Source organism: Diabrotica virgifera, chromosome 5 (assembly GCF_917563875.1).
Source record: "Diabrotica virgifera virgifera chromosome 5, PGI_DIABVI_V3a".
Lineage (NCBI taxonomy): Eukaryota > Metazoa > Arthropoda > Insecta > Coleoptera > Chrysomelidae > Diabrotica > Diabrotica virgifera.
In genome coordinates, this window is record NC_065447.1 from 102,662,942 (window position 1) to 102,690,139 (window position 27,198).

At 37.3% G+C, this 27,198-nt stretch overlaps 1 protein-coding gene across 1 annotated transcript in view; it reads left to right on the forward strand.

Moving 5' to 3' along the window:
* Positions 1-27,198, forward strand: part of LOC126885075 (uncharacterized) — a 102,770-nt gene that overhangs the window by 56,767 nt on the left and 18,805 nt on the right. Inside the window, exon 4 of the mRNA XM_050651503.1 lies at positions 16,624-16,840. Within this exon, the coding sequence (XP_050507460.1) occupies positions 16,624-16,840 (217 nt within the window). The remainder of the gene's footprint in view (positions 1-16,623; positions 16,841-27,198) is intronic.

The window sequence follows — 27,198 nt, forward strand, 5'->3', positions numbered from 1 at the left end:
GAGACATATAGTACACTAGGTCTCCAAGTTCTTCATCAGTTCGTGCTTTTATTTTAAGATTTTCTAATGGCTTATGATCTGTGATTACCTGAAACTTAAGCCCTATTAACCAATGCTGCCAATAACGTAGCGCTTCTCTTATTGCGAGACACTCCAAATAGACCGCTTTTTTCTTTGCTTGTGATGGCGTGAATTTCTTTGAAAAATATGCTACTGGGTGCAACTCACCATTGTCTTGTAACTGTTTCAAAACTGCCCCAACTCCTAAAGCACTAGCATCTGTAAATAAAAAAGTTCTTTTCTCTGGGTCAAAAATTGACAAGATGGGACTCTGGCAGAGATATTCTTTGATTCGAATAAATGTTGCCTCGCATTCATCTGTCCATTTAAACTCTGTTTTATTACGTAGAAGATTATGGATGGGCTCAAGAAACCTAGTATGATCTGGAATGTATTTATGGTAAAAATTTATTTTTCCTAGGAACTGACGAATATTTTTCTTATTTTGAGGTCTGGGAAAGTGCTTAATAGATTTTAAGTTATCATTATGTGGTCTAACAGAATTGTAAGAGAGAACATGGCCTAAATACTTCACAGAAAATTGAGCAAATTTACATTTTGATAGTTTCAGCAGGAACCCTTCTTGTTTAAGTGCATGAAGTAACTGTTCTATGTGATGTATGTGTTCTTCGAAATCAGAAGAAAAGATTAGAGTATCATCAATATAATTTATGCAAAAGCCCTGAAGTCCGTTGCGTCGAATAGTAGTGGCTAGTATTCGTTGAAAAATCGCTGGAGATATTTTTAAACCAAAAGGTAATTTCTTCCATTGATAATGACCGGACTGTGTAACAAATGCCGTCTTATAACGATCTTTTTGCCTTACTGGTATTGTCCAAAATGCTGAATTAATATCCAAAACTGTATACCATTTGCAGTTTCGAGCCTTTACTATAATGTCTTCGATTCGTGGGAATGGTTGTGATTCCGGTACCAAAATTTTATTCAGTTCACGAAAATCAACACAGAGTCTCGATCGTCTTCCTTCATCTTTCTTATATGCCAAGGTCACTGGTGCAGCAAAAGGAGATTCAGATTCCTCTATCAATCCTGCTTCAAGTAACTTGGTTATCTGACTTTCAATTTCACGTTCATCAGGAATGGAACATCTATAAGGTTTCTTTGAAATATATTTATTTTCTAAGAGTTTAATGTGAGCTTCCTGATTTTTTACTTCTCCTACATCGTACTTGTGTTTTGCAAATATCGATAAGTTTTCATCCAAAATTTTAGAAATTTGTTTTATTTTAATGTTGTCTAGATGTTTTACTTTATCTAAATAGTCATAGGAATTTTCTTCGAAATGTCTTATCTGAACTTTATTGTTATCTAAAGTCTCGGTTGTACTATTATGACTATATCTTAAATTTTCCTCTAATATCTTAATATCTTCTATCTTATTTTCATCCACTCTTTGGAGAATATTCAAATTTTCATCTTGCAGCAAACGAAACTGTTTAATGGCATCTAATCCTAGCAATACGTCATAAGAAAAATTATCATTTTTAATCACAAAAGCATCTATTTCTTGTTCTATTTTATGGATTTTCATAGGTAACTTTATTTTATTATAACTTTTTTCCACACCACTAATTGTTCTAAATGTCTGTTCATTTTCCAACATATTATGTTTAACATCTTCAATAATCTTTGAATTTATCAGTGTTATATTAGATCCACTGTCATAAACTCCAGTAACTTTATTATTGTTTATTGTAACAGTTAATTTAATTAGTGGTGTATAATCTAGTTTTTTTGTTGTTCTTCCTCTTGAGCATTAACAGCAACTTCACCCACATCCGCTAGATTTACCCTTCTCGCCTCAGCGCTACGGGTTTTGTATCTGCAAATTTCAACTGGATGAAAACGTCCTGGGTACCCACGAGCCTCGCAGTTACTGCATGGTCGTTTTTCTATCGATTTTTGATTTCTACTTTCATTCAAACCAATATCAGTCTCATTAGTAACACTTAAAAATCTTCCTTGTCTTTTTTTGAATCTAGGAAATATTGATGTGTATCTACGTAGCTGATTCATAAGCTGTTCAGTAGTATTAATGGTCTCTTTGTCCAAGCGATCTTGAATGTCCAATGGCAGACCCACCACAATGTGATTTATGCGCGATTGATCTGACATAGATGGCTCAGTCTCTAACAACATCCTTTCTTTTTTTAGCGCATAGTCTAGAAAAGAACCGTTTATATACTTATAAGTATATGCTAGATATACTGTTCGCCAACTTTTATCGCCGTAAGTTTCTAAAAAAGAATTTTGCCATTCCAACCATGCTTCATGCATTGTTAATTTACATAAAGTTGAGCTATACCATTCTATAGCATTATGTTCCAGAAATAGACGTAATATTTGTATTTTAGCTTCATCTATTACTATTTCATGTCTTTTGCATTCATTTTCAAAATTACTCATCCACTGTCTAGCATTTTCTTTGCCTTGAAATTTATTTAAAACAAACTGACTTTGAATTTGGGAGATATCCAGCCCCCTGTTTACTTTTGTCTCGAGTTTATTACTTAATTTATCAATTAGTCTAATTAAACCTACTTTAGTTTTATCTGTTGCTTCTAATGAAACCGGAGTATTTATCAGCGTGCTATTCTCTACTAATTCCTCTAAATAACAATTTTTAAAAACAAAATTACAATCTTCATCTAAATACAAAGTAACAATCTCAGGATTTAATGTAATCGTGATCTTCCTATACTGACCTACTTTTGTCAAAGCTTTACTTGCCATTTTGACAGTACTACTTGTGTCAAATAAATCTTTATGATGTTTTAAATTTTGTAAATTTGTTGGAAAGAAATAAGTGATATCATCTGATAATAATCTAATTGTTGTTAATTTAACTACCTCTAAGCTATTTTCTTCACCAAGTTCCAAATGGATTCGTACCTTCTTTATCGACATCTTCCTGTTTTCAAGGTGACCAAAAACCGATTTATAATGTAGAAACTCTGGAAACTCGGGACATAGACTAAACACCGTTTTTTCTCCTTAAAGAACAAAATTTATTAATTTTGAATACAATTATGACAAAATATTTACATACCTTAAAGAAAATCGGTTTTATAAGTCTTTAACATTCTAATCTTTAAATTAACAATAACAAATAATACATTAACAAGTTTAAACGAAAAAAATTAACAAATATGTAAGAAAATATTAAATTAGATTTTAAAATTGACGGAACAAGATTTATGTCAATTTTGTGTCATAATATTTATTATTCTTCTATTTCTTTATAAATAGCCTTTTAGACTTTTACATACCAGGTTTTCATTATTACATACATACACAATAACAACATTCGTGAAGATTTAATCAAGTTCATTGACACTTATGAGAACATAAAAATACTTAGTGAAAATTAAGAAATAGGGGAAGAACAACGCCTGACAGGAAAAGCCTTGGTAAAAATAGTATTAAACTTGTTGAAAGAACTGCACTTGGATCCGAAGAAATGTGTAGTGATCGGTATTGACTTTAATAGTTATTTATGATATAAGTGTTAAAAGTACACGTTTAAGACACGCATGTGAAAGTTTGCAGAATGAGCGATAGCGAGTTCTGCAATTCACATGAGTGTCTTAAAAATGTACTTTTTAACACGCATATCATACAATATTTTTTCTACAAACGTAATTACAGGACAATATCTACAAAAACTTTTACTTGAACTTCACTGACATTCCATTTTTATATTTTTTTGACATTACATCAAAATTGAAACTACTGAAAATGAACTGCAGTGCCTTAAAAATATTTTAAAGCACTAGTGCCTTAAAGTAGCATTTTTAACGCTCGTATGGAGTGCTAAAAATTGCATTTTTAACACGGTTGTAGAAAATACTACTTTAATAACGATAAGTTTTGAGTGTCTTTATGCCACTCAAAAGTGTGTGAAAAATGCCTTAAAACTCACCACTTTAGCCATAATTAAAAAAAAATTAATTTAAAAAAAGACAGTCCCCCGTTACTCCCCCAAAAAAGGCCATGGCCCCCACCGAAAATCGGCCCTGGATCCGCGCTTGTTTAAGCCTCGTTTGACTATTGTATTTGTGACATTCAGGTATGGTGTTAACATAAATGATTGGTTAAAGGCTTCGTAAGCGAGATAGGCTGTCATTTCCTTTATTAGCTGACCGGTGTGAAAGTGATGGGGAAAATTCCCCAGTTTGTTCATATAAGATTCCAGGGCATGACACTTGAGTCTCATAGGCCTGACAGAAGAGAACACCTGTCGATTCTGTCTGGAAGAAGGGGAAACCACTCTACACGTTCTAGGTCATTGCGAAGGTCTCGCACGAATGCGGTTTCTAGAACTCAGGGAGGAAAAACAGGAAGCACCAGGCTACATGAAAAGACCACTATCAAGGCTGGTGAGGCTCATTAAGAAGACCAAGCTAGATGAAGTGCTTTAAAATAATAGAGAAACACAACAGATCTGCAAAGGTCGCAGTGTATCAGGATCTATATTGGCCGCCCCATTTTCTACATTCTACAATGTATTTTAAATGGGAATTACTTTAGCGCAATGATTTTTGGCACACTTTCAGAATATAATCAAATATCCTTAACTTTCGCATTGTCATGGTGACGGTATGTGAGCAATAAATTACTACAAAAGTTTTGACAGTTTTGTCAAAATGTCGAAGTTCTAGTCATTCTAGAAGAGAGAAATGTATTCCAGTGACAAAGAGTTGCAGTTTTTTTATTTGGTTATCGTAGATAAAATTTAATAATATATGAAACTGTGCGTGAAGAACTTTTTACGCCCTTACGAGATGTATAGCACTCGTCTCTAAACATCGCGTGCGTGCTCAAAAAGCATACTTCACGAACTGTTTTATAAATAACTATGTTGTCTTCATTTGTCCTTTAGAATATGCATAATAAATATGAACTTACCGAGACAACCTGTATATATGCACTCCAACATCAGTTGAACACTATTGAACAGGGAACGAGACACGCTGTATCCACTTTTATTATGTTTTACGCTTTGCTGTAATCTTCTTACGGCTCACCTCCACATGTGTTCTTCTTCTTCTTCTTCAGCCTGTGTTCATCCACTGCTGGACATAGGCCTCTTCCATTTGCTTCCATCGATTTCTACTCTTGGCAATTCTCATCCACTGTTTGCCCGCGACTTGTTTGATATCATCTGCCCACCTCTTCTGCGGTCTGCCTACTAATCGCCTGTTCTCTGTTGGTCTCCAGTTTGTTAGTCTCTGTGTCCATTTTTCGGGATTACCTCGGGCAACATGTCCGACCCATTGCCACTTGAGCCTTGCTATACGTTCTGCGACATCAGTAATCTTTGTTCTTTCACGAATGTCGATATTTCGAATTTTGTCTCTCAAACTAATCCCTAGCATGGCCCTCTCCATCGCTCTTTGAGTTGTACTGAGCTGCTCTAAGGTTTTCTTTGTAAAGGCCATGGTCTCCAGTCCATATGTAGTTACAGGCAAGATACATTTGTCATAAACTCTACGTTTTAGACACATTGGTATATCTCTATTCTTCAAGATACAGCTTAACTTGCCGAAAGCTACCCAAGACAATTGTATGCGTCTTTTTATTTCGGCTATTTGGTTTTCTTTGCCGATTTTAATGGTATGTCCAAGATATATATATATATATATATATATATATATATATATATATATATATATATATATATATATATATATAGTGGTCTACATTTTCAAGACTGACGTTGTCAATAACAAGATTAGTTTGTACATTACTCATTATTTTTGTTTTCTGAAGATTCATTTTGAGACCTATTTTATTTGACTGCTGGTTTAGTTCCTTCATCATTTGCTCCAGTTCCTTGATATCTGTACTGAATAATACTATGTCGTCCGCAAACCTCAAATGACTCAAATGTACACCATCAATGTTTAGACCTTTTTCCTCCCAGTCGAGCTGTTTGAATACATTTTCCAATGCTAAGGTAAAAACTTGTGGTGAAATAGTATCACCTTGCCTAATACCTTTACCAAGGCGTATTTTTTCGGTTTTTTGGTCTTCATTGATTTTGATGTGGAATGTGGCCTGTTCATAAATGTTTTTAATGAGTGTAGTTTACCGTGAGTCTATTCGAGCATCCCTGAGGGCTGACAAAAAGGACCAGGTTTCAATACTATCGAAAGCCTTGTGAAAGTCAATAAATGCCATATGTAAGGGTACATTATATTCTGTGGTTTTTTCTACCAGTGTTCTGACGGTTTGTAAGTGATCGTTAGTACCAAACCCTTTTCGAAATCCCGCCTGTTCAACCGGTTGATATAAATGAAGTTTTTGTGTTATGCGGGTGGTTATTATTCTTGTTAGCAATTTGTATAAATGTGACAACAAACTTATAGGCCTGTAGTTTTCAATATTAGTATTGTCTCCTTTCTTGTGTAAAAGTATTATTTCGGCGTTTTCCCACAGATTAGGTATTCTTTTCTCTATCAGACACCTATTCAGCAAGACTTCCACAACCTCTACAACGGTGTTGCCACTGTGACGAATTTCTAACTGATGCCGGTCCTGCCCCTAGCAGTCAACAAACAACAGCGACACGTCATCGACGAGTAATGTCTCCGCTAATCCAGAAGTTTCCCGATGATAGGCGGAGACGTGCCTCAGGCCTTCCAAATGTTCTCGAAGCAGAGCCGTATCTATATAAGCGGATGATTTTTAAGCAGCAGGGAGTCAGTCAATGAACGAGCCGCGACGCGTGATATAATTGTATTCGAAATCGGATTTAGTGAAATGTATTTATTAGTTATCGGAAGTATGTTTAGTTAATTAAATCATAAATTTGAGTTGTAAATAAATTAGATGTGTTAGTTGGTGTTATTTGTAATTATTAAATAAATAAGCGATGTAAATAAAATAATATAAGTAAGTCTTCCTTTATTTAAATTAGTGCCTAAAAATATAAATAAATAAAATAGTAGAGTCAACCGCGTAAAAAGACAATTACGCCACAAATGGTGTCAGAAGTGGGATACTTGAAATAAATATCAACGTAAATTTTCGGTTTAAATAAAGTGTGGAACCTTTAAAAATAAATAAAATATAAATCGTAATAAATAAAGTGTGTGATCATGTCTACCTTGTGTAAGCTAAAAATTGCAGACCTGAGACTTGAATTGGAAGAAAGAGATCTGAGTTCTACTGGGAAAAAGGCTGATCTGGTCGAACGTCTAAGAACGCTCTTCAGGAAGAGGGTCAAGATCCAGAAACCTATTTGTTTGAAGACAAGCATGCTGCTGTGATCTCGTCGATTTCGAAGGTTTCGACAGACATTACATCGTTAGAGAACAAAGTATCGACAGACATTACATCGTTAGAGAACAAAGTTTCTAGTGAAATCTTCCAAGTTTCGACAGACATTACATCGTTAGAGAAAAAGGTTTCTAGTGAAATTTCCCAAGTTTCCTCGGATGTTTTGAAAGTTTCGACAGACATTGCATCGTTAGAGAAGAAAGTTTCGGGTGATATTTCATCCCTTGACAGCAAAATGACTAACGAGATCTCTAGGGTCACTTCGGATTTTGACGACAAGATATCGCCCATAAAATCTACTTTTGAAGAAAAGATCAAGGAAATAGAAAAGAAAATGGAGGAAACGGAAAAAGTAGACAAAGGGATGGAACCCATCTTAACAGACATCAAAGATGATGAAACCAAATACAAACTGGAGCCACGGTCGATAGTTGAAGGGAGTGTAGGTCATGCCCGTTTTAAGGTGCCAAATTTCGACGGAAAGTCATCATGGAACAACTACATGAAACAGTTCGAATCGGCGGCCAGAGCGAACGGATGGTCCGAAAAAGAAAAAGCTGTAAACCTCACTATTGCTCGTCGAGGCGACGCTTTGGATGTCCTCCAGACCATAGCCGTAGAGGAGACAGATGACTTCGAGCAGCTTAAAAGGAGACTGAATATGCGATACGGGCACGAACATTTAGAGCATATCTATCAGTCGCAGTTTAAAAATCGAAGACAAAAGAAAGATTAAGCTCTTCAAGAATACGAGGTCGATATTGCCAGGTTGGTACGATATGCATATCCAACAGCTCCCGAAAATATGATGGAAAAGCTGGCTGTTCAAACATTTATTGATGGCCTTCGTGATCATGAAATGCAAAGAACACTGCGATTAGCTCGTCACAAGACGCTGGTCGATGTCTTGTCTGCCGCCCTCGAATACAAATCAGCTACCCAGGCCTCTGGTGGGTACAGTAAAGTGAGGACTGTGAAAGAGGAACAGGATGAGGACAAACTTGACCAGCTTGTTAATATGATGAAAGACATGGCATCGAAGAAAACGAAGACCATAAGGTGCTGGAACTGTGGGGAAATGGGACACGTACGGAGTTCATGTAAGTACCCTAGGTACAATAACAATCAAGAGACTCACCAGCAGGAAAACTAGAACGGGTCGGCCTTAGGGGGCAGCTTCGACCCGCAACTTTTCCAAAGACCCTCTCATACTAATAGCTTCTTTGAAATGTCGTGAAGATAGTGTATATGTGGATGGAGAAATAAATGGTAAAAAGTATACATTGTTGGTGGATACCGGAGCGACCAGGACCATTATACGACCGTCAGTTTTAAACAGCCGTAAGATACTCTTACCAACGAGGTTGCGACTGCGGACTGCCACAGGTGAAAACGCCAACACCCATGGAGAAATCCAGATACAATTAGGGATTGGAGCAGAAAAGTTCGTCCATACTGTCATAGTTGCAGACATCGAAGAAGATGTTATATTAGGAATGGACGTAATGAATTTGCATGGATTTCAATTGGATTTTAAGAACAGGGTAATCAAAGTTGGCAACGAGGAGGTATTTCTTCATCCACATGATGACAGCACTGTGCTAGCAGCCATTAAAGAAGATACAGTTGTGCCTGCGAGGAGTGAAACGATCATCGTAGCGCGGCTACAGGGAACTGTAGAAGAAGGAACGCCTGTTATGATGGAGCCATGGAACCACGACGAGGAGGTTGGCCGAGGAATCATAATTGGAAAGGAATTGGTTACTTCTGCTAAAGAAATTCCCGTGAGATTGATTAATGTCAATGACTACCCAGTGACCATAAAGAAGGAGACAAAAGTAGGAACTTGTGTACCCGTGACGTCCATAATCCGTCAGACGACAACATCAGATAATTCCAACGACAAGTTCGACCAAATGGTTGCAGTTGCAGGCCAGTCTCTAAATCAAATGAAAAAAAGAAAATTAAGTGAATTTCTTAGGCAATATCGTGATATATTCGTACCGAAAGGAGGAAAGACAGGAAGAACGACAGTTGTCAAACATAAAATTGACACTGGTACCGCTAGGCCAATTCGTCAAACAGCTCGACGATTACCACAGGCAAAGAGAGAGGAAGCTGAAAGGATTGTTCAAGAAATGAAGAAAGACGGGGTGATAGAGTCTTCTACGAGCCCATGGGTCTCTCCGGTGGTCCTGGTCAAGAAGAAAGATGGAGCTACGAGATTCTGTGTGGACTACCGTTTGTTGAACAATGTTACCAAGAAAGATAGTTATCCTCTGCCTCGGATCGACGACACGTTGGACACACTGACTGGAAGTAAATTGTTTTCTACGTTGGACTTGAAGTCTGGATATTGGCAGGTAGAAATGGATCCAGTGGACAAGGAGAAGACGGCCTTTACGACAGGATCTGGATTATGGGAATTCAACGTTATGCCGTTCGGACTCTGTAGTGCTCCTGCGACATTTGAGAGGCTTATGGAAAATGTGTTGAGAGGGTTATCTTGGAAGACGTGCCTGGTGTATTTAGACGATATAATCGTTTTGGGGGAGACGTTTGAAGACCACCTGAAAAATTTAGAAGACGTTTTTAATCGACTTAGAGCTGCCCAGTTAATGTTAAAGCCCAAGAAATGCCAGCTATTTCAAAGTAAAGTCAATTATCTAGGCCATATAGTCAGCAAAGAAGGAGTGGCCGTGGACAAAGGAAAAATCGATTCCATTAAGGAATGGCCGGAACCAACTGATAAACATCAAGTGAGAAGTTTTCTGGGACTATGTACTTACTACCGGAGATTCATTAAGAAGTTTGCAGATATCGCTAAGCCATTAACGCGACTTACAGAGGAAGCAAGGGATTATTGCTGGGATGGAGACTGCCAAACGGCCTTTGAAACTTTGAAGAGGCATTTAATTACAGCGCCAATATTAGGGTATCCACTGCCAGAAGGAGAGTTCATCTTAGATACGGATGCAAGCAATGTGGGAATTGGAGGAGTGCTGTCGCAGATCCAAGGAGGACAGGAACGAGTCCTTGGATATTTTAGTAAAGTGCTTTCAAAACGTGAACGAAATTATTGCGTCACGAGAAGAGAACTTCTAGCAGTAGTAAAATCAGTGGAACACTTCTATCAATACCTCTACGGAAGGAAGTTTCTAATCCGAACCGACCATGCCGCCCTTAAATGGTTAAGGCAGTTTAAGAATCCAGAGGGTCAGATAGCCAGATGGATTGAACGACTTCAAGAATATGATTTCAAAATCGAGCTTCGGGCCGGAGTTAGCCACAGAAACGCTGATTCTCTATCTAGAAGACCGTGTCCAGCAGAATGTTCCCATTGCAACAAAACAGAGTCAAAGGAAGCAGCAGTACTAAGAACAACAGTGGTCAACGACGAGGAAGATCAAGGAAGAACAATAAAAAGATCCAGTTTTACAGAAGATTCGAAAATGGAAAGAAGAAAATCGTCGACAATCTTGGCAAGAAATATCAAGCCTAGGCTCAGTAGTTAAGACGTATTGGGCCCAGTGGGACTCATTTATCTTGGAAGACAGCTTGCTTAAACGAGTAATAGAAAATGATGATGGTTCGGTGAGGAGAACACAGTTGGTGATTCCAAAGAGCAGAGTAGCCGAAGTACTTCGTCAGTTACACGACAGTCCATCAGGAGGGCATTTTGGTGTAAAGAAGACCCTTCAGAGAATTCGGGAACGATTTTATTGGATGAATAGTTCCGACGATGTGAAGGACTGGTGTAAGAAATGTACTACCTGTGCTACAAGTAACGGGCCCTACCGGAAAAGAAAGGCTCCTATGAGACAGTACAATGTTGGAAGTCCGTTTGAAAGAATAGCTTTGGATATTGCCGGGCCATTTCCAGAAAGTGACAATGGATGCAAATACATGTTGGTGATAATGGATTACTTCACGAAGTGGGTGGAGATCTACGCAATTCCAGACCAGAAGGCCGCCACTATTGCAGATGTGTTAATCAAAGACTGCATCAGCCGATTTGGAGTACCTCTGGAGATCCATAGTGACCAAGGAAGGAACTTTGAGAGCGATCTATTTCAAGGAATCTGTGATAAACTAGGCATGAAGAAGACAAGGACCACGGCCTATCACCCGCAATCGGATGGAATGGTGGAGCGTATGAATAGGACAGTCGGCAAGTATTTGACAAAGATGGTGTCCAATCATCAACGAGACTGGGACCAGTACCTTCCGTTTTTCGCAATGGCCTATAGATCTGCTGTTAATGAATCAACTGGCCAAACACCAGCAAAAGTCCTATTTGGACGTGAGATGCGTCTACCCTGTGATCTAGAGTTTGGATATCAACCTGGAGAAGATGTTGCTGGTGAGGATTACGTGAATGAATTACGAAGAAGAATGGACGATATACATGAGTTGGTCCGGTCTAACCTTCAGATCGCTAGCGACCGCATGAAGAAACGATACGATACCCAAGCCGAGAAGGGATGTTTTAAGGAGAACGACAAAGTCTGGCTTTATAATCCAAAGAAGCGAACAGGTTGTTCTCCCAAGTTGCAGCAGTTCTGGGAGGGTCCGTACCTCATTGTCAAGAAAATCAATGACGTTATCTACCGAATAAGCAAGATTCCTAGGGGAAAGCCGATGATAGTCCACCATAACCGGTTGGCGCCGTACGAGGGAGACCACGACGTAGATGAAGAAGTGGAAGTCAACCAAATTCGAGGAATACCTGACCTTACCTTTGAAGAGTTCATGGGTGCCTACGGAGGTACCGGTAAAGTAAGACATGGTGTTACCACTGAAGAAAAGCGAGATCTTCTCGCACTTCCCGATGACTATTCGCTGGCCCATACCATCCCGGCCAGTATCAAAGACGCACGAGGGTTGGCATCCGCCTTCCGAAGGAAGTTTGGTCGAGTTGCAGAACTTCAATGCCAACTGCCAGCTCCTGGCAAAGCATTGAAACTCCAAGATGCATCACGTTACCTATTCTATCTGGTAACAAAAGACACTGTCCATGACCAACCTACCTACCAAGATGTATGGGATGCATTAATTCAATTGAGAGAGCACGTGTTGGAGTCCGACGTGAAAAAGTTAGCCATGCCAAAGTTAGAATGCAGCCAATTAGACTGGAGAGTTATCCGAAATATGGTAGAAGAAATTTTCCAAGACACCGAAGTCCAGGTGTTAGTCTGTTGCAATCCGCATAGTTACTGGTGCGGAGAGAAGACCGTCCCCTGCCACTTTTATACAACTGGGAGTTGTAAAAGAGGGTCCAGTTGCCGATACCAGCATCCAGTTCCAGTCCTGACAAGGTTCCAGGAGGAACCATCTTTTAAGGAGGGGGCAATGTGACGAATTTCTAACTGAGGCCGGTCCTGCCCCTAGCAGTCAACAAACAACAGCGACACGTCATCGACGAGTAATGTCTCCGCTAATCCAGAAGTTTCCCGATGATAGGCCGAGACGTGCCTCAGGCCTTCCAAATGTTCTCCAAGCAGAGCCGTATCTATATAAGCGGATAATTTTTAAGCAGCAGGGAGTCAGTCAATGAACGAGCCGCGACGCGTGATATAATTGTATTCGAAATCGGATTTAGTGAAATGTATTTATTAGTTATCGGAAGTATGTTTAGTTAATTAAATCATAAATTTGAGTTGTAAATAAATTAGATGTGTTAGTTGGTATTATTTGTAATTATTAAATAAATAAGCGATGTAAATAAAATAATATAAGTAAGTCTTCCTTTATTTAAATTAGTGCCTAAAAATATAAATAAATAAAATAGTAGAGTCAACGGCGTAAAAAGACAATTACGCCACACCACCCATTTTTAACATTTCAGACGTTATATGATCCTCGCCAGGAGCTTGTTTATTCTTCATTTGCTGTAAGGCATGTCTAATTTCCGAAGAAGTTATTTTAGGGAGAGTTTCCGAGCCGACGTTTAGAATTGTTCTATGGTCTGTTCCGGGGTTCTGTATAGTGGATGTATAAAGATTCTTATAGAACGTTTGTATTTCCTTTAGTATTTGAGTTTTTTCTGTCACCGTATTTCCCTGTTGGTTTTTGATTTTAGTTATCTTCGATTTTCCTTTAGTTAAATTTAATTTCAATACTCTCATGTTGCTATTGTCTTCGATGGTTTGCAATATTTGTTTTGTTTTATAAGCCCGCAAGTCTGACCTTATGCTCTTTTTAACTTTATTGTTGATAGCCTTATATTCTGGTAATTCTTTAGATGTTCTTCTTCTTTCTTCCATTAAATCCAGTGTTGTTTGTTTAAGTTTCGTTTTTCTCGGATTTTTATTTTTACCACATATCGTTTTTGTAGTTGATGTTATGTCATTCGTTAATTTTTGTGTTATTTCATTTATATATTTCGTGTTGAATACTGGTAAAGGTCCTAGTTTCTTTTTTAGTTCACTTTGATATTCCTCTTGATTCATTTCGAGTGCTTCTATGTTTGGTAATTTATCCTGTGTTAATAATTTTCTTCTATCGAATTTCGTATTTACTTCTATTCGCACCCTAACTAATCGATGGTCACTGCCAGTGTCGACAGAATTTAGTACAGTAACATATTTAGCAATGTTTTTGAAGTTAGAGAGTATAAAGTCAATTTCATTCTTTACTTTGCCGTCTGGGCTGTGCCACGTCCATTTTCTCTGCATCTTTTTCTTGTAGAATGTGTTTAAGCAGAATAGCTTTTCTGTGCTGAGGAAGTTTGCGAGCATATCAGCCCTGTGATTTCTACTTCCCAGTCCAAAATTTCCAATATATTCGTTGTCGTTGTTATTTTCGTTCTTTCCTATTTTAGCGTTGAAATCTCCCGTAATTATTACGTAATATGTTTTCTCTAGGTTTCTGGCTCTTGTAATGTCTTCATAAAGTTGTTCTACCTCTTCATCATCTGCAGAAGAAGTTGGCGCATAACAATGGATTATTTGAATGCTGTATCTACAATTTAGTTTTATTACCAGATAGATAACTCTATTAGAAATCGCTTGGAATTTAGTTACCAAGTTTTCAATTCTTTTATGTACCAAAAAGCATACGCCTCCTATACCTTGGTTATTTCCTGAATTGTATTGGTACAAAGTGTGCCCTGATTTTAGTAGAGTCGTTTCTTCGCCTTTAAGCCTTGTCTCGCATAAGCCTACTACGTCCCATTTTATGGTCTTAAGTTCTTCTTGCAACTCTTCTAGGTTATCTTCTATCCTCATCGTTCTGATCTTATATGTTCCGATGTGCATTTTGTGTGTACTAAGCGAATTCTTGCCTCCCCCAGATTCCACGAGGCAGACCCTTTTCTGGGTGTGGGACTTGGCATAACATACCGTACCCACCTGGGGACCATATCCGTTCGTTTTAGTATTCGCCATTTCTATGTAGTTGGAAGGATGAGTAGCCTTAAAAAAAGCCACATGTGTTACATTTTTTTAAAAATGTTTTATTAAAATCTGTCCTTAACTGAGAACAATAGGTAAATTATTTGACAAAAATTAAAAATTTAACCTGTAGAGGGAGATCCAGTAATCACCCTCTTTACATAAATTAAATTAAAACAAGTTAAAATAAGTTTAATTATCACAGATTATTCGAATCTTCTGGCTAGATCCACTACTTTGAATCTCTTCAAGCGTCGTACATCATTATGGTCATCAGTGAGGTTCCTGGCTAACTTGTTTGGATGAGATTCTAGTCTCTTGGTATATTTTTTGTAATATTCTGTTATTACTGCTTTTACGGATGGAACATTGAGGTCTTGCTCTATCGCGACATAGTTTTGGCACGTACCAAGGGGCATTCATCTGTTCTAAGGACTTTGTTCTGGAATCTCTGCAGTATTTCTATGTTTGTTTGACTGGCTGTCCCCCAAAGTTGGATACCATAGGTCCACACTGGTTTCAACATAGCTTTATATATCAGCAGTTTGTTGTCAAGTAATAGTTGAGATTTACGACCGATAATTCAGCACATTTCTCGGAATTTTATTCCTAGTTGTTTTCTTTTTGTGAAAATGTGATTTCGCCATGTTAATCTCCTATCAAGGTGGACTCCTAGATACTTGACAGTATCGATTTGTGGGAGTTGTGTTTAATTCAGAGTTACAGACGGACATGTTTGTTTTTTCATGGTGAATGTTACATGGGTGGATTTACTCTCAATCGCCTTTATCTTCCATTTTTTAAGCCATCCTTGGATGGTATTAAGGTCTTTTTGAAGGGTTCTGGATGCTGTGATGTTCATGGTAAGAGGCTAGTACAGCAGTGTCATCAGCAAAAGTTGCACACGTTGTTCTGTTACTTGTTGGTAGGTCAGCAGTGTAGAGCAAGTACAATATTGTTTTCAAAACACTTCCTTGTGGTAAAACGGCTTTTGTTGGTCTTAAGCTTGGGTATTCATTATCCTGCTTGACTGGGAAATGTCGGTTGGAAATATAGCTTTTTAGGATTTGATAAAAAGGATGGAGAAGGTTTTTCATTACTTTAGAGAGCATACCAGCATGCAATTCCTTGTCGAAGGCCTGACCAATATCCAGGAATGCAGCAGAACAATATCTTTTATTTTCTAGATCGTCTCTGATGTGTTTTACCAGTCTATAGACCTGTTGTGTCGTTTCGTGTTGTGTTTTGAAGGCCTGACCAATGTCCAGAAATGCAGCAGAACAATATTTTTCATTTTCTAGATCGTTTCTGATGTGCTTTACCAGTCTATGGACCTGTTCTGTCGTTGCGTGTTGTGTTCTGAACCCAAATTGGTGATGGGGAAATAGTTCCCTTTCTTCTATAATTGGGGATAATTGTTTAAGGAGAAGTTTTTCCAAGATTTTTGATAGACCAGGTAACAGGCTTATTGGTAACATGGTGTTACATCAAAATACGACATATGGGGGGGAGTGGCAATACTGTTTTATTATTATATCATGCAAATACCTATGTTAACATAAAATTTTCATCTATTTTGGTCTATTTTTATAAACATTTGTTTAATAATAATACAATAATAATTGTTTTCTATTACTTCTATTTAGCACGCGTATGAGTATATTGTCACAATATTGTGCCTTCATCTAGGCACTGTCAAAAATACCGACACACTGTTGCCAAAGTTTCGTAGAAAGTTAGAAATAAGGTGTGCTACTATTAATTCTCCGAAGTAATAGTGATGACGCGCTGATGTGGCCGCTTAAGCATAATATTATAGTAAATTCATTGCTTTAAGATACATCATGTACGTGGTTCTTTTTAGGAAACGTTTGATGATGTCGAATTATGTGCAGGTAAAAAACAAATATATTTTGTGCCAGAAGCTGAATTCATACAAAACATTAATGACTGCAGCAAAGAATTGGTCCGACTTAGTAAAGCCTGCTTAAAGGAGAGTCAGGGCTATTATCCAGATTTACTTGTAGCAGCACAAAATTCAGTAACACACTTTATGTATGCTAACAAAGATGTTGTAAGCTGTAAGTAAACATTTTCTTTTAGATTTTAGTAGCTAAATATTTTTATTTATTTTAAGTACATTGGTCATCTAGAAAGTAAAGGATGTTACATTTGTACATCGGATAATATTGAAATACTTATACTATAATATCAGATATTTCCATTGTTTATACATATAGTAATAATTGGTCAGCCCAATAGGTAAATTTGTTTGATTCAAATTGAGACAGTCACCAGATGTAACCACCATTTCTGTCAGGGTCGCAACGTCACGCGTAACTAAAATACATCCAAAATGTATAGACACCAAGTTGGATACGATCTTATTGATAACAGTCCAACTCGCATACATATTACGAAAAATAAATACATGGAAGAATATATTTTGAAATTGAATATAATATGTATATGTTATAGTCAAAGTCCGAATTTCAGGCAGTCCTAGGTTTGACTAGGCAATCCTCAGGTTTGACTGACGGTCTTAGTCAAAGCCCGAAATAAATTACAGTTTCGGCCTTTGACTAGTCAAACCTAGGAAAGACTATGTTGGTCAGGCAATGCTCGAAATTTAATTTTGGTTTGACTAGTCAAACCCCGATCAGCTATTAAAATGTCGTAATTTGTTAGATTAGGTTTAATAAAACGTAATTTTTTTAATGTTTATTATTTTTATATTGTAATTAAAATAAAAAAAAATAGTGTTTATTCTCACATGTTGAGGCATTATGGCATTTAGAGTTACACAATATGTTAGACCTTTTACACTTACGTTATTTGAAAGAGCACTTCTTATTGCAGTAGCATTTTATAAATCCTGGTTCTCCAAATTTAGAATCTTTTGTACTAATTTCTCTTAGAGACAGAGACAGCAACGTCTGAAATATTTTCGAAATTAAGAAATTGTTCTTTGCATTCTCTTATTTGATTTCTTCAAAAAAAGTGTGTTTATTGTTCCGTATTTAGTACCAACTCTATATAAACCGTCAAATTGTTTTATCTTGTATGCAACTCAAAATATTTCGAGCAGTTCTCTTTGGCTCTATCAAAGCTGGGGATAGGTATTGGTACAGCTTTTCCAATCAAAATTGGAGGACATTTTTGAAGTTATACTTCTTTAGGCGCGATTGGGATTGGATTGTTATTATTCTGCGCGCATGCGCACACAGACAGTATGTAGTTCGTTGATAAATGATTTAAGTTATGTATGTAATCCAAAAAAGTTGTGTACAGAATATTTTAGTGTTTTTAGTAAATAATATATTTATTATAATTTTTGTGTCTTTGGATTTGTCTTCCTCGGGAGTAATATAATACGTTATATTAAAACATTATTTTTATATGTATACTACTTCACTTCATCTGTTTGTTACCGTGATTTGTCATAATGTCCGAGAGACGGTCAAAACAATGTCTTTGTGGGTCATTGGTAGAGCGTTCGACTAGAGATCGAGAGGTCCCAGGTTCAAATGCCGACAATTGATGTCTTTTTTTATTTAATTTTTTTAACAATTTGGATTTTTAAAAAGTGTTAACTATTAAAATTAGTTTAATATTTAAATAAAATAAAAATAAACTCTTTAAAATATTTTATTTCGTTGAAATCGTATAATAGAAGTATAACTTTTAACGTGCGTACACAGTACACACACATTCTTTTTTTTTCACTTTATTTGTTTCATAGCATTAGCCTTGGCATGAAGACATTCAATCGCATATCCTTTATTTGTTTTAATCTTTTCTGTCTGTGCACAACGCATGCTCGAATGCGTGGCAAGGAGATGCTCAAAATTATTTTGGGTATCATACAAGATAAAACAATAATTGACGGTTTATATAGAGTTGGTACGAAATACGAAACAAACACACTTTTTTCAAGAAATCAAATAAGAGAATGCAAAGAGAATTTTCCTCATTTCGAAGATGTTTCAGACGTAAAGCTGTCTCTAAGATAAATTAGTAAAATGATTCTAAATTTGGAGGACAAGGATTTATAAAATACCACTGCGATAAGAAGTGCTCTTCAAAACCATGTAAGTGTAAAAGATCTAACCTATTGTGCAACTCTAAATGCCATAATGCCTCAACATGCGAGAATAAACACTAATTTTTTTATTTTAATTACGACAATATGAATATAATACACATTTAATAGCTGACCGGGGTTAGACTAGTCAAACCCCGATTTCATAAAATTAAATTTCGACCTTTGCCTGACCAACGTAGTCTCTTCTAGGTTTGACTAGTCAAAGGCCGAAACTGTAATTTATTACGGGCTTTGACTAACACCGTCAGTCAGACCTGAAGATTGCCTAGTCAAACCTAGGGGTGCCTGAAATTCGGACTTTGACTATAACATATACATTATACAGAGTGAGTTTTATGTATGGAAACACTCAATTATCTCGGAAACAGCTTGGATGATTTTTATATATTTTGGTGGGTAAGGATTTTCTGAGGCGGCCGATATTATAGTGGCAATTGCATTGTTGTCAGATTTTCCGTTTTTTGGGAAATCTAATGAACTTTCTTATTTCGAATGGAACACGCTGTATATTTTTTGCGTCTTGAAGTCCTAAATAAATACTGACTATTCCTCATGTTATATTCCCTATACCTAAACGCCATAATTTCGGAGTTATTGCTACATTTATTAAAAAACAATTTTAAACAATTTATAAAAATCGATATTTTTGGTTAGGGTAAACATTACTTTAGGTTCTTTGGATCATTGGGAACAAAAAAGTTGTTTTGTAATTTTTCTATAAAATCAACCGTTTCCAAGTTATAAACACTTTAATACTGAAAAAAATCAAATAATGACGATTTTCAAGGTTCAAAAACACAAATAAAAAATATAATTTTAGAAATTACAAAGTACCTAAATTCAAGCTCTATCCTTTTTCTACGAGCTGGCGAAAAGATTTTTTGATATGTTTTATTCTAAAACATCGCTTTTTAATTTGTTAATAAAGCGCATTATGAGAGGACGGGCGATCGGACTACATTAAACAATTATAAAAAAATATTTTCATATAAAACAAGTTCAAATTACTTATCGATATCTGGTAAAATAAGGCTTGAACTTGAATTTGGGTATTACGCAATTTCAAAACTAATAATTTTTATTCGTATTTTTGAACCTTGAATATCGTCATTATTCGATTTTTTTTCAGTTTTAAATTGTTTATAACTCGGAAACGATTAATTTTATAGAAAAATTATAAAATATCTTTTTTGTTCATAATGAACCAAAGAATCTAAAATAATATTTACCAGAGCCGAAAAAATTGATTTTTATAATTTGTTTAATTTTTTTTTTAATAAATGTAGCCGAAACTCCGAATTTATGGCATTTAGTTATAGGGAATGTAACATGAAAAATAGTCAGTATTTCTTTAGGACTTCAAAACGCAAAAAATATACAGGGTGTTTCATTTGAAATAAGAAAGTTCATTAGATTTCCAGAAAAACGAAAAATCTGACAACTATTTAATTGCCACTATAAAATCGGCCACCTCAGAAAACCCTTACCCACAAAAATCTATAAAAATCGTGCAAGCCGTTTTCGCGATAATTGAGTGTTTCCATACATAAAACTCACTCTGTATATACAAGGTGTCCCAAAAGTAGCGGAACGGTCGAATATTTCTCGAAATGAACATCGGATCGAAAAAGTGAAAAATATTTATTTAATATTTTTCAAAAATCTATCGAATGACACTAAACACGACCCCTCACTCTACCCCTTGGAGGTGGGGTGGGGGTAGCTTTAAAATCTTAAATGGAAACCTCCATTTTTTTATTGCAGATGGAGATTCCTTACGTTAAAATAAGCAACTTTTATTCGAGACATTTTTTTTTTGAATTCTGGATAGATGGCGCTATAATCGGTAAAAAGGATTTATCGTCATACCATAGGTAAACTACAGAAATAGTCTAATATTTCGAGAAATACACTTCCAAATGAAAAACCAAAAAACACGTTTTTAATATTTTTCAAAAACCTATTGGACGACCTCAAACATAACGTTTCTATAATTATTTACCTATGGTGTCACAATAAATCGTTTTCAACGATTATAGCGCCATCTGCCCACAATACGAAAAAATGTCTCGAATAAAATTTACTTACTTTTACATAAGGAATACAAATCTGCAATAAAAATGGAGGTTACCATTTAAGAATTACCCCCACCCCGCCTTCAGGGGCTGGAGTGGGGGTTTCGTGTTTAGTGTCATTCGATGGACTTTTGAAAATTATTGAATAGGTATTTTTCAGTTTTTAGATCCGATCTTCATTTCACGAAATATTCGACCGTTCCGATACTTTTGGGGCACCCTATAATATAATAGCATGACATCATTAACCTTTCAAAGTTAACGTGCCGACTATGATTCCGCTTGTCTAAATATTTGTCGATTTCTGACGATTAATTACGATCTTGGTCTTTGGGTGCTCTATTCAGTACTGTTGTGAGAATTGTCTTAGTGCGTTTAGTTCTGCTGCTATATTGACTTGCGGAATGTGAGTCCGCACGTTATACAAGTTGTCACAAATTTTCAGGTAAGATTCAATTTTAAAATATTTTGTTTTTAGGGTAAATATTAAAATATTTATGTACTTTATAATTGGGAGTGATCTACTGATTACGTTTTCTGTATATTTGATTGATATAAACTTATTTTTGTTACAGATTTTTAAGATGAGTTTCGGAAAGCAACTAGCATATCTTGGAAAGCTGCATGCGGAATTTCTCTCTGATTCTGAGCCAGAAGCTGAACCTGACCATGATGATGCTAGTTTGGAAGGAGATTATGGAGAAGTACAGGACCACGATAGCGACATGGAAGAAGAAATTGAGGAGAGAATCTTAGAATCTCCGACGACAGCAGCGAAGATTGACTTATTTTCGTTCATTCATGTATCTACTTTGCGCAGCTCAAACATTTGTTTTTTATTTAGTCATTGTTTAGTTTCTTAGAAATAATTGTATTGTATGTTTTTAATTTAGGTTTTTGTGATTTATAGGACTCAAAATGTGAAAAGGATATATCCGTTCACTTTTATTTTTGAAGCATGAGTTTAAGTGCAAGTTATAATAAATTTGTTTGCAAATGTTTTTTTTGTCTTTATATTTAAACAGTTGACAAGTTCTCAGACCGCTTTTCCGAAATTATTTGTTTTTCGGACCTTTTCTGAATGTGCGGACTGTGAGTCCGCACGTTACACTTTATGTACCATCATGCCACGTTATCTCTGAAAGGTTAATTCAATATCTAAATAATATTCCATAGTTATTTTTCTTAATATGTATGCGAGTTGGGGTGATACGAATAGGACCTTATTCAAATTGGTGTCTATGCATTTTGGATTCATCCTAGTTACGCCTGACGTTGCTACCCTGAAATAAATGGTGATGACATCTGGTGACTGTCTCGATTAGAATCAAACAAATTTACCTATTGGGAAGCAAGCAATTTGATTCAACCCGACCTGTGGGAGATATCCACCCTATCGAAAAAGTATATTCGGGTGTAACAATTCATTGGGGCGAGGTGTTTTGACCCGAGTAAAAGCAGGGATCACCCCACCTTGCTCCAGTGCCCTAGGCCATCCCTTCTCCCCCCCCCCCCATAGCACGCTGATGCGCGATGGGGGCACAACTATCAGAAAAATTATGTTTTTTATGTTTTTTTTTTGGTGGCTTACGCCTTTTTTTTTGTATTTTTTTGTTGGCTTGCGCCTTTTCCTATATTTTCTTACCTGGTCGTGATGTTGGACCTACGCGTGTTTCTTCGGCACTTGGTGTTTCGAGCTACGAACTATCTACTACTTTTACTTTTTTCTTTACTTTGTCACTCGTTGTTTGCTTTATTATTCACTTTAATCCACTATTTGTTGTTTAGGCCGTTTGTGCTTCCATCGATGGAAAGCGTCATACCCTAGCATCTCTCGCAGTATGTGACTTGGGTGGTGCTGCAGCTCCGCGAATTTGACTCTTGCCTTGTCTGTCATTATTTCGGTGACTCTCACCTGTTAAAGTTCTCTGAAGAGGACATCTTTCTGCTACATATCTTGGGACTCTGGCTGCTTCTCTTAGGCTGCTGTTGTGGACCGCTTGTATCTTATTTTTGTGGGTGTTGCATACTTGTCCCCATGAGAGAGATGCGTATGTTAATACCGGTAGTATTATGCTATTTATTAGTCTTAACCTCGTTTTTAGTCTTAATTTACTTTTCTTCCTGTGAGTCCTCTTAATGTTGCTCTCGCCGTGTTGGCTTTCTGGACTGTAGCTTCTACGTGTTTTTGGAAGGTTAATCCTTTGTCCATGATGACTCCCAGGTATTTAGCTTCATTTTTCTACTCGATGGGGTTGTTCAGCACCGTCAGCTGTTCTTCTGGCTGTTGTCTTCCTTTCTTATATAGTACCTCTTGCGTCTTTTCGGAGTTGATAGCTATCTTCCATTTTATACACCATTCCTCGATGTCTTCTAACGCTGTTTGCAGGTTGGTCACTGCGATGGTTGGCCGCTATTGCTGTATCGTCGGCGTAGAGGCTCATTAGGGTACCTGGTGTTCTAGGTACGTCAGCGGTGTATATTGTGTACAGCAGAGGTGACAGGACCGCTACCTGTGGTACTCCAGCCTCCGTGCTTTTGAGCTCGGATAGGACTTGTCCTATCCGAACCCTGAAGCTCCGGTCGCCTAAGTACGAGGAGAGTAGCCTCGTCATCGCTCCGCTGTATCCATAACCTCGCATTTTGTATATGAGCCTATTGTGTCATACTCTGTCGAAAGCTTTGCTTACGTCCAGGAATGCTGCTCCAGTGTACTGGTTGTCGTTGAATCCAGCTGCTATATACTCAGTTAGTCTTTGTACTTGTAGCTCACTGGAGTGCTCTGGTCTGAATCCGAATTGAGCTTCTAGGATTATCTCTAATCTGTTTGTTTCCGTTTGCAGTCTTCTGAGAATAATTCTTTCCACTATCTTGCTGATCGCTGGGAGTAAGCTGATTGGCCTGTAGTTCTGCGGGAATGTGTAGTTCTTGCCAGGTTTTGGGATCATGATGACATGGGCCTCTTTGCATTCGTTTGGGAATATTTTGTATCTCAATATATTGTTCACTATGTTTGTAAAGTACACTATAGCTCTTGTGGGCAAATAATTTAGGGCTCTATTTGTTATTTCGTCCAGACCAGGCGCTTTTCTCGGTGAACTCTTTCTTATATGTTCGTTAATTTCTTCCGGTGATGTTGGAGGAATGATGTCTTCTCGGTCCTCTGGTCTTTCCTCTTGCTCTTCGACTACTTTCATGAAATCTAGGTCCTCGTCTTGGTGGGAGACCTCATCACCTCTGCTTTTTCCTCTAGGGTATACACTATGCCGTCTTCTCCATGTAATGGGGGATGGGTTTTCTGACACTTCTCATCATTTTTTGGAGCTTCCAAACATTTTTTATGTTTGAGTCTAGTTCTTCCATCTCTTGTACGAAGTTGTCCCATTTTTCACTGCGGTGTTGTCGAAGGGCCGTTTTGATTTCTCTGTTTAATGTGTTTGCCCAGGTTTGGCCTACTCAGTTTCTTGTTCTTCTGGCTATTTGATTCACTCTGTTCTTTTCCCATATCAAGTCTTGTACTTCTTGTGGTATGTCTTTGAACCTTCCCGTGTGGATCTCGACTTCTTCCTCTGTTGTGCTGTTTCTGATTGCTTCTTGGATGATGTTTTCTAGCTCTAGGACTTTTTCTTCTATTTGTTGGGGTTGTTTATAACTGTCACTATATTTATTCCTTCACTCACTCATCTTTTGTAATTCGTCCACTTTATTTTCTTTTTTACTCTTTTCGGCGGGCTTGTTTCTTCCCATGTTCCTAGTTCTAGTAGAATGGGGTTGTGATCTGTTGTTCCTTCGTTCAAGGTGATTAGTTCAGCTTGTAGTCCTAGGTTTTTAGCCACAATGATGTCGATGTGGGTGGGAAGTCCGTTTCCTGGGAAATGTGTTGGTTTTTCTGGGCCCATTGCCACTATGTCTTCGTTATTTTCTATATAACTGTTTAGTAGTCGTCCGTTTCTGTTCGTAGCTCTATCGTTTCTGTCCTGCATTCAGGTCCCCTATTATTATCGATGTTTCAGAGATGTTTAGGAACGCATCTAGGTCATCGTTCGTTAATGGGTCTCGCGGTCTTAAGTAGGCTGATATTATTCTCACTACGCCTTGCCTCATTTTCACTTCTATTGTTGTTGCCTCCATGTTTACAAGTGATGGGGTCGTGAATCTTGTGTGCTTGATTCCCTTCTTGACTAGGATGGCCGTTCTTCCTGATCTTCTTGTGAGGTCGTTGCTACATACATCATACCCAGGAAACTTTAGGTTGAAGTTGTTCGTAGTTGCTTTTTTTCCTGTATTGCTACGATGTCCATCTCGTATCTGTTGGCGAGTTCATCCATGATGTTCTGGTTTGTTGATATACCGCCCGGATTCCAGGAGCCTATCCTCAAGTATCCCCTATCTGCCTGCATTAGTTCTGCGTCTGCCTGGTGTCTAGGATCGCTTCTTGGACTACCTTTGTCACTATGTTGGTGACCATTCTGACTAGGTAGTCTACGTTTTGGGGGTTCGCTGTGGTGTTCTGTGTTTGTTGTTTGTTTGTTTGTTTGCGTATCTTGGGCGTAGGATACCCCGGTTGCCTGTTGTCGTCTACTCGTCTGTTGTGGCCTCTGTGGTGATGGTCTTCCCCAGGTTGAGCACCTAGGGCATCCTCTGTAGTTGGCTGGATGGCTTCCATTGCAGTTAGCACATGTTGCCTTCACTTCTCTAGCTCGTTTGCACAGCTCTGAGGGGTGATCTTCGCCGCATTTCACACACTTTGGGTCCTTGTGGCAGGCATTCTGGGCATGTGGTAGCCTTGGCAGATAAAACACTGCGTTGGTCCGGTCGCTTTGCGTAGGTCTTCTACCACGACCTTCATGTGGCACAAATTTGAGATACGCTTTGCCATTTCGACGTCCTCATGGTCCAGAGTCAGGATGAACATGGGTAGTTGTTTTTTGGGCCTGCTCTGGTAGACATATTCTTCGCGGAGTGACAAGTTATTTGGTACTGTGCTGCCATCTCTTCTTGGATTGCCTTTTCTGTGGTGTTCGTGGGCAATCCTCTTAAAACCACTCTAGGTTTTACGTCCTCATCCAATGGGAAAGCTATCCATTGTAGCCTTTCCCTTTGGCGTTGTTTGTCTTCGCATACTCTTCCGCTATCTTCACCATTTTCCTATAATCTTCCGGGCTTTTCGCCTGGATGAGGGTTTCCCTACCACTCTTGGAAATCCTGTTGGCCGTGTATACTTTTTGCGCTTGGGCTATGGTGAGGATAGCCCCTGTCTCACTGACGCTCTGTAATTTGATTACAGGCGGTTTTACCTATTGGGATGACTATTACTATACAGGGTGAGGCAAATAAAGGGTTTACTAGATATCTCTCGAGAACTAAAGGCAGTAGAATCATAAAAATTGGAATAAAGAGGTTTTAAAGGATGGTCTATTAAATGAAAATATTTTCATCTCTTTGCAACTTCGTTTTTTTTTTAAATGGGACACCCTGTATATTTTTACATTTTTGGATTCTCTTCGATGTCTTCTTTCTTAAAGTATGAGGTATTGTAATATTATACAGGGTATTTTAAAAGATAATTACGATTTTTTATTAATTTCGTAGCAAAATTAACACCCTGTAGAATTGTAGTAGTTTGACATCTAAAACTCTACTTACGTTCAAATGATTTTTAATATACTCTACTATTGTTAAGAATCATTAGTATAGCGAAATTTTTAATTCTAGTATACAGGGTTGGTCGAAACTCGGAATGAGTATTTTCCGAGTTTTCTTAAGCGGACACCCTGTATTTTAGTATTGTAATGAATTGATATTTTATGCTACTTTTTTATTTCTTAAGCATTTCCTACACCTAACTGCTTTAATTTGTGCTTAATTGTTAATCGCACCAACAATTTAACTACGTAGGTATTTTGATAGCTAAACCATTATTGCTAATTTTAAGGACCAGTCTGGATTAACATGTATTTATTTCTGAAAAATTATTTGGGATTGAGTATTTTCACGGCCAACCTAATAAAATTTTACGTATTTTTTTTTGCAATTAATGTTTAGCTTGAATCACCAATAACTCACAATTTAAAGCAGTTAGGTATAGGGAATGCTTAAGAAATAAAAAAGTACTATAAAATATCATTTTACTACAATACAAAAATACAGGCTGTTCTATTTAAGAAAACTCAGAAAATACTCATTCCGAGTTTCGACCAACCCTGTACACTAAAATTAAAAATTTAGCTATACTAATGGTTCTTAACAATAGTAGAGT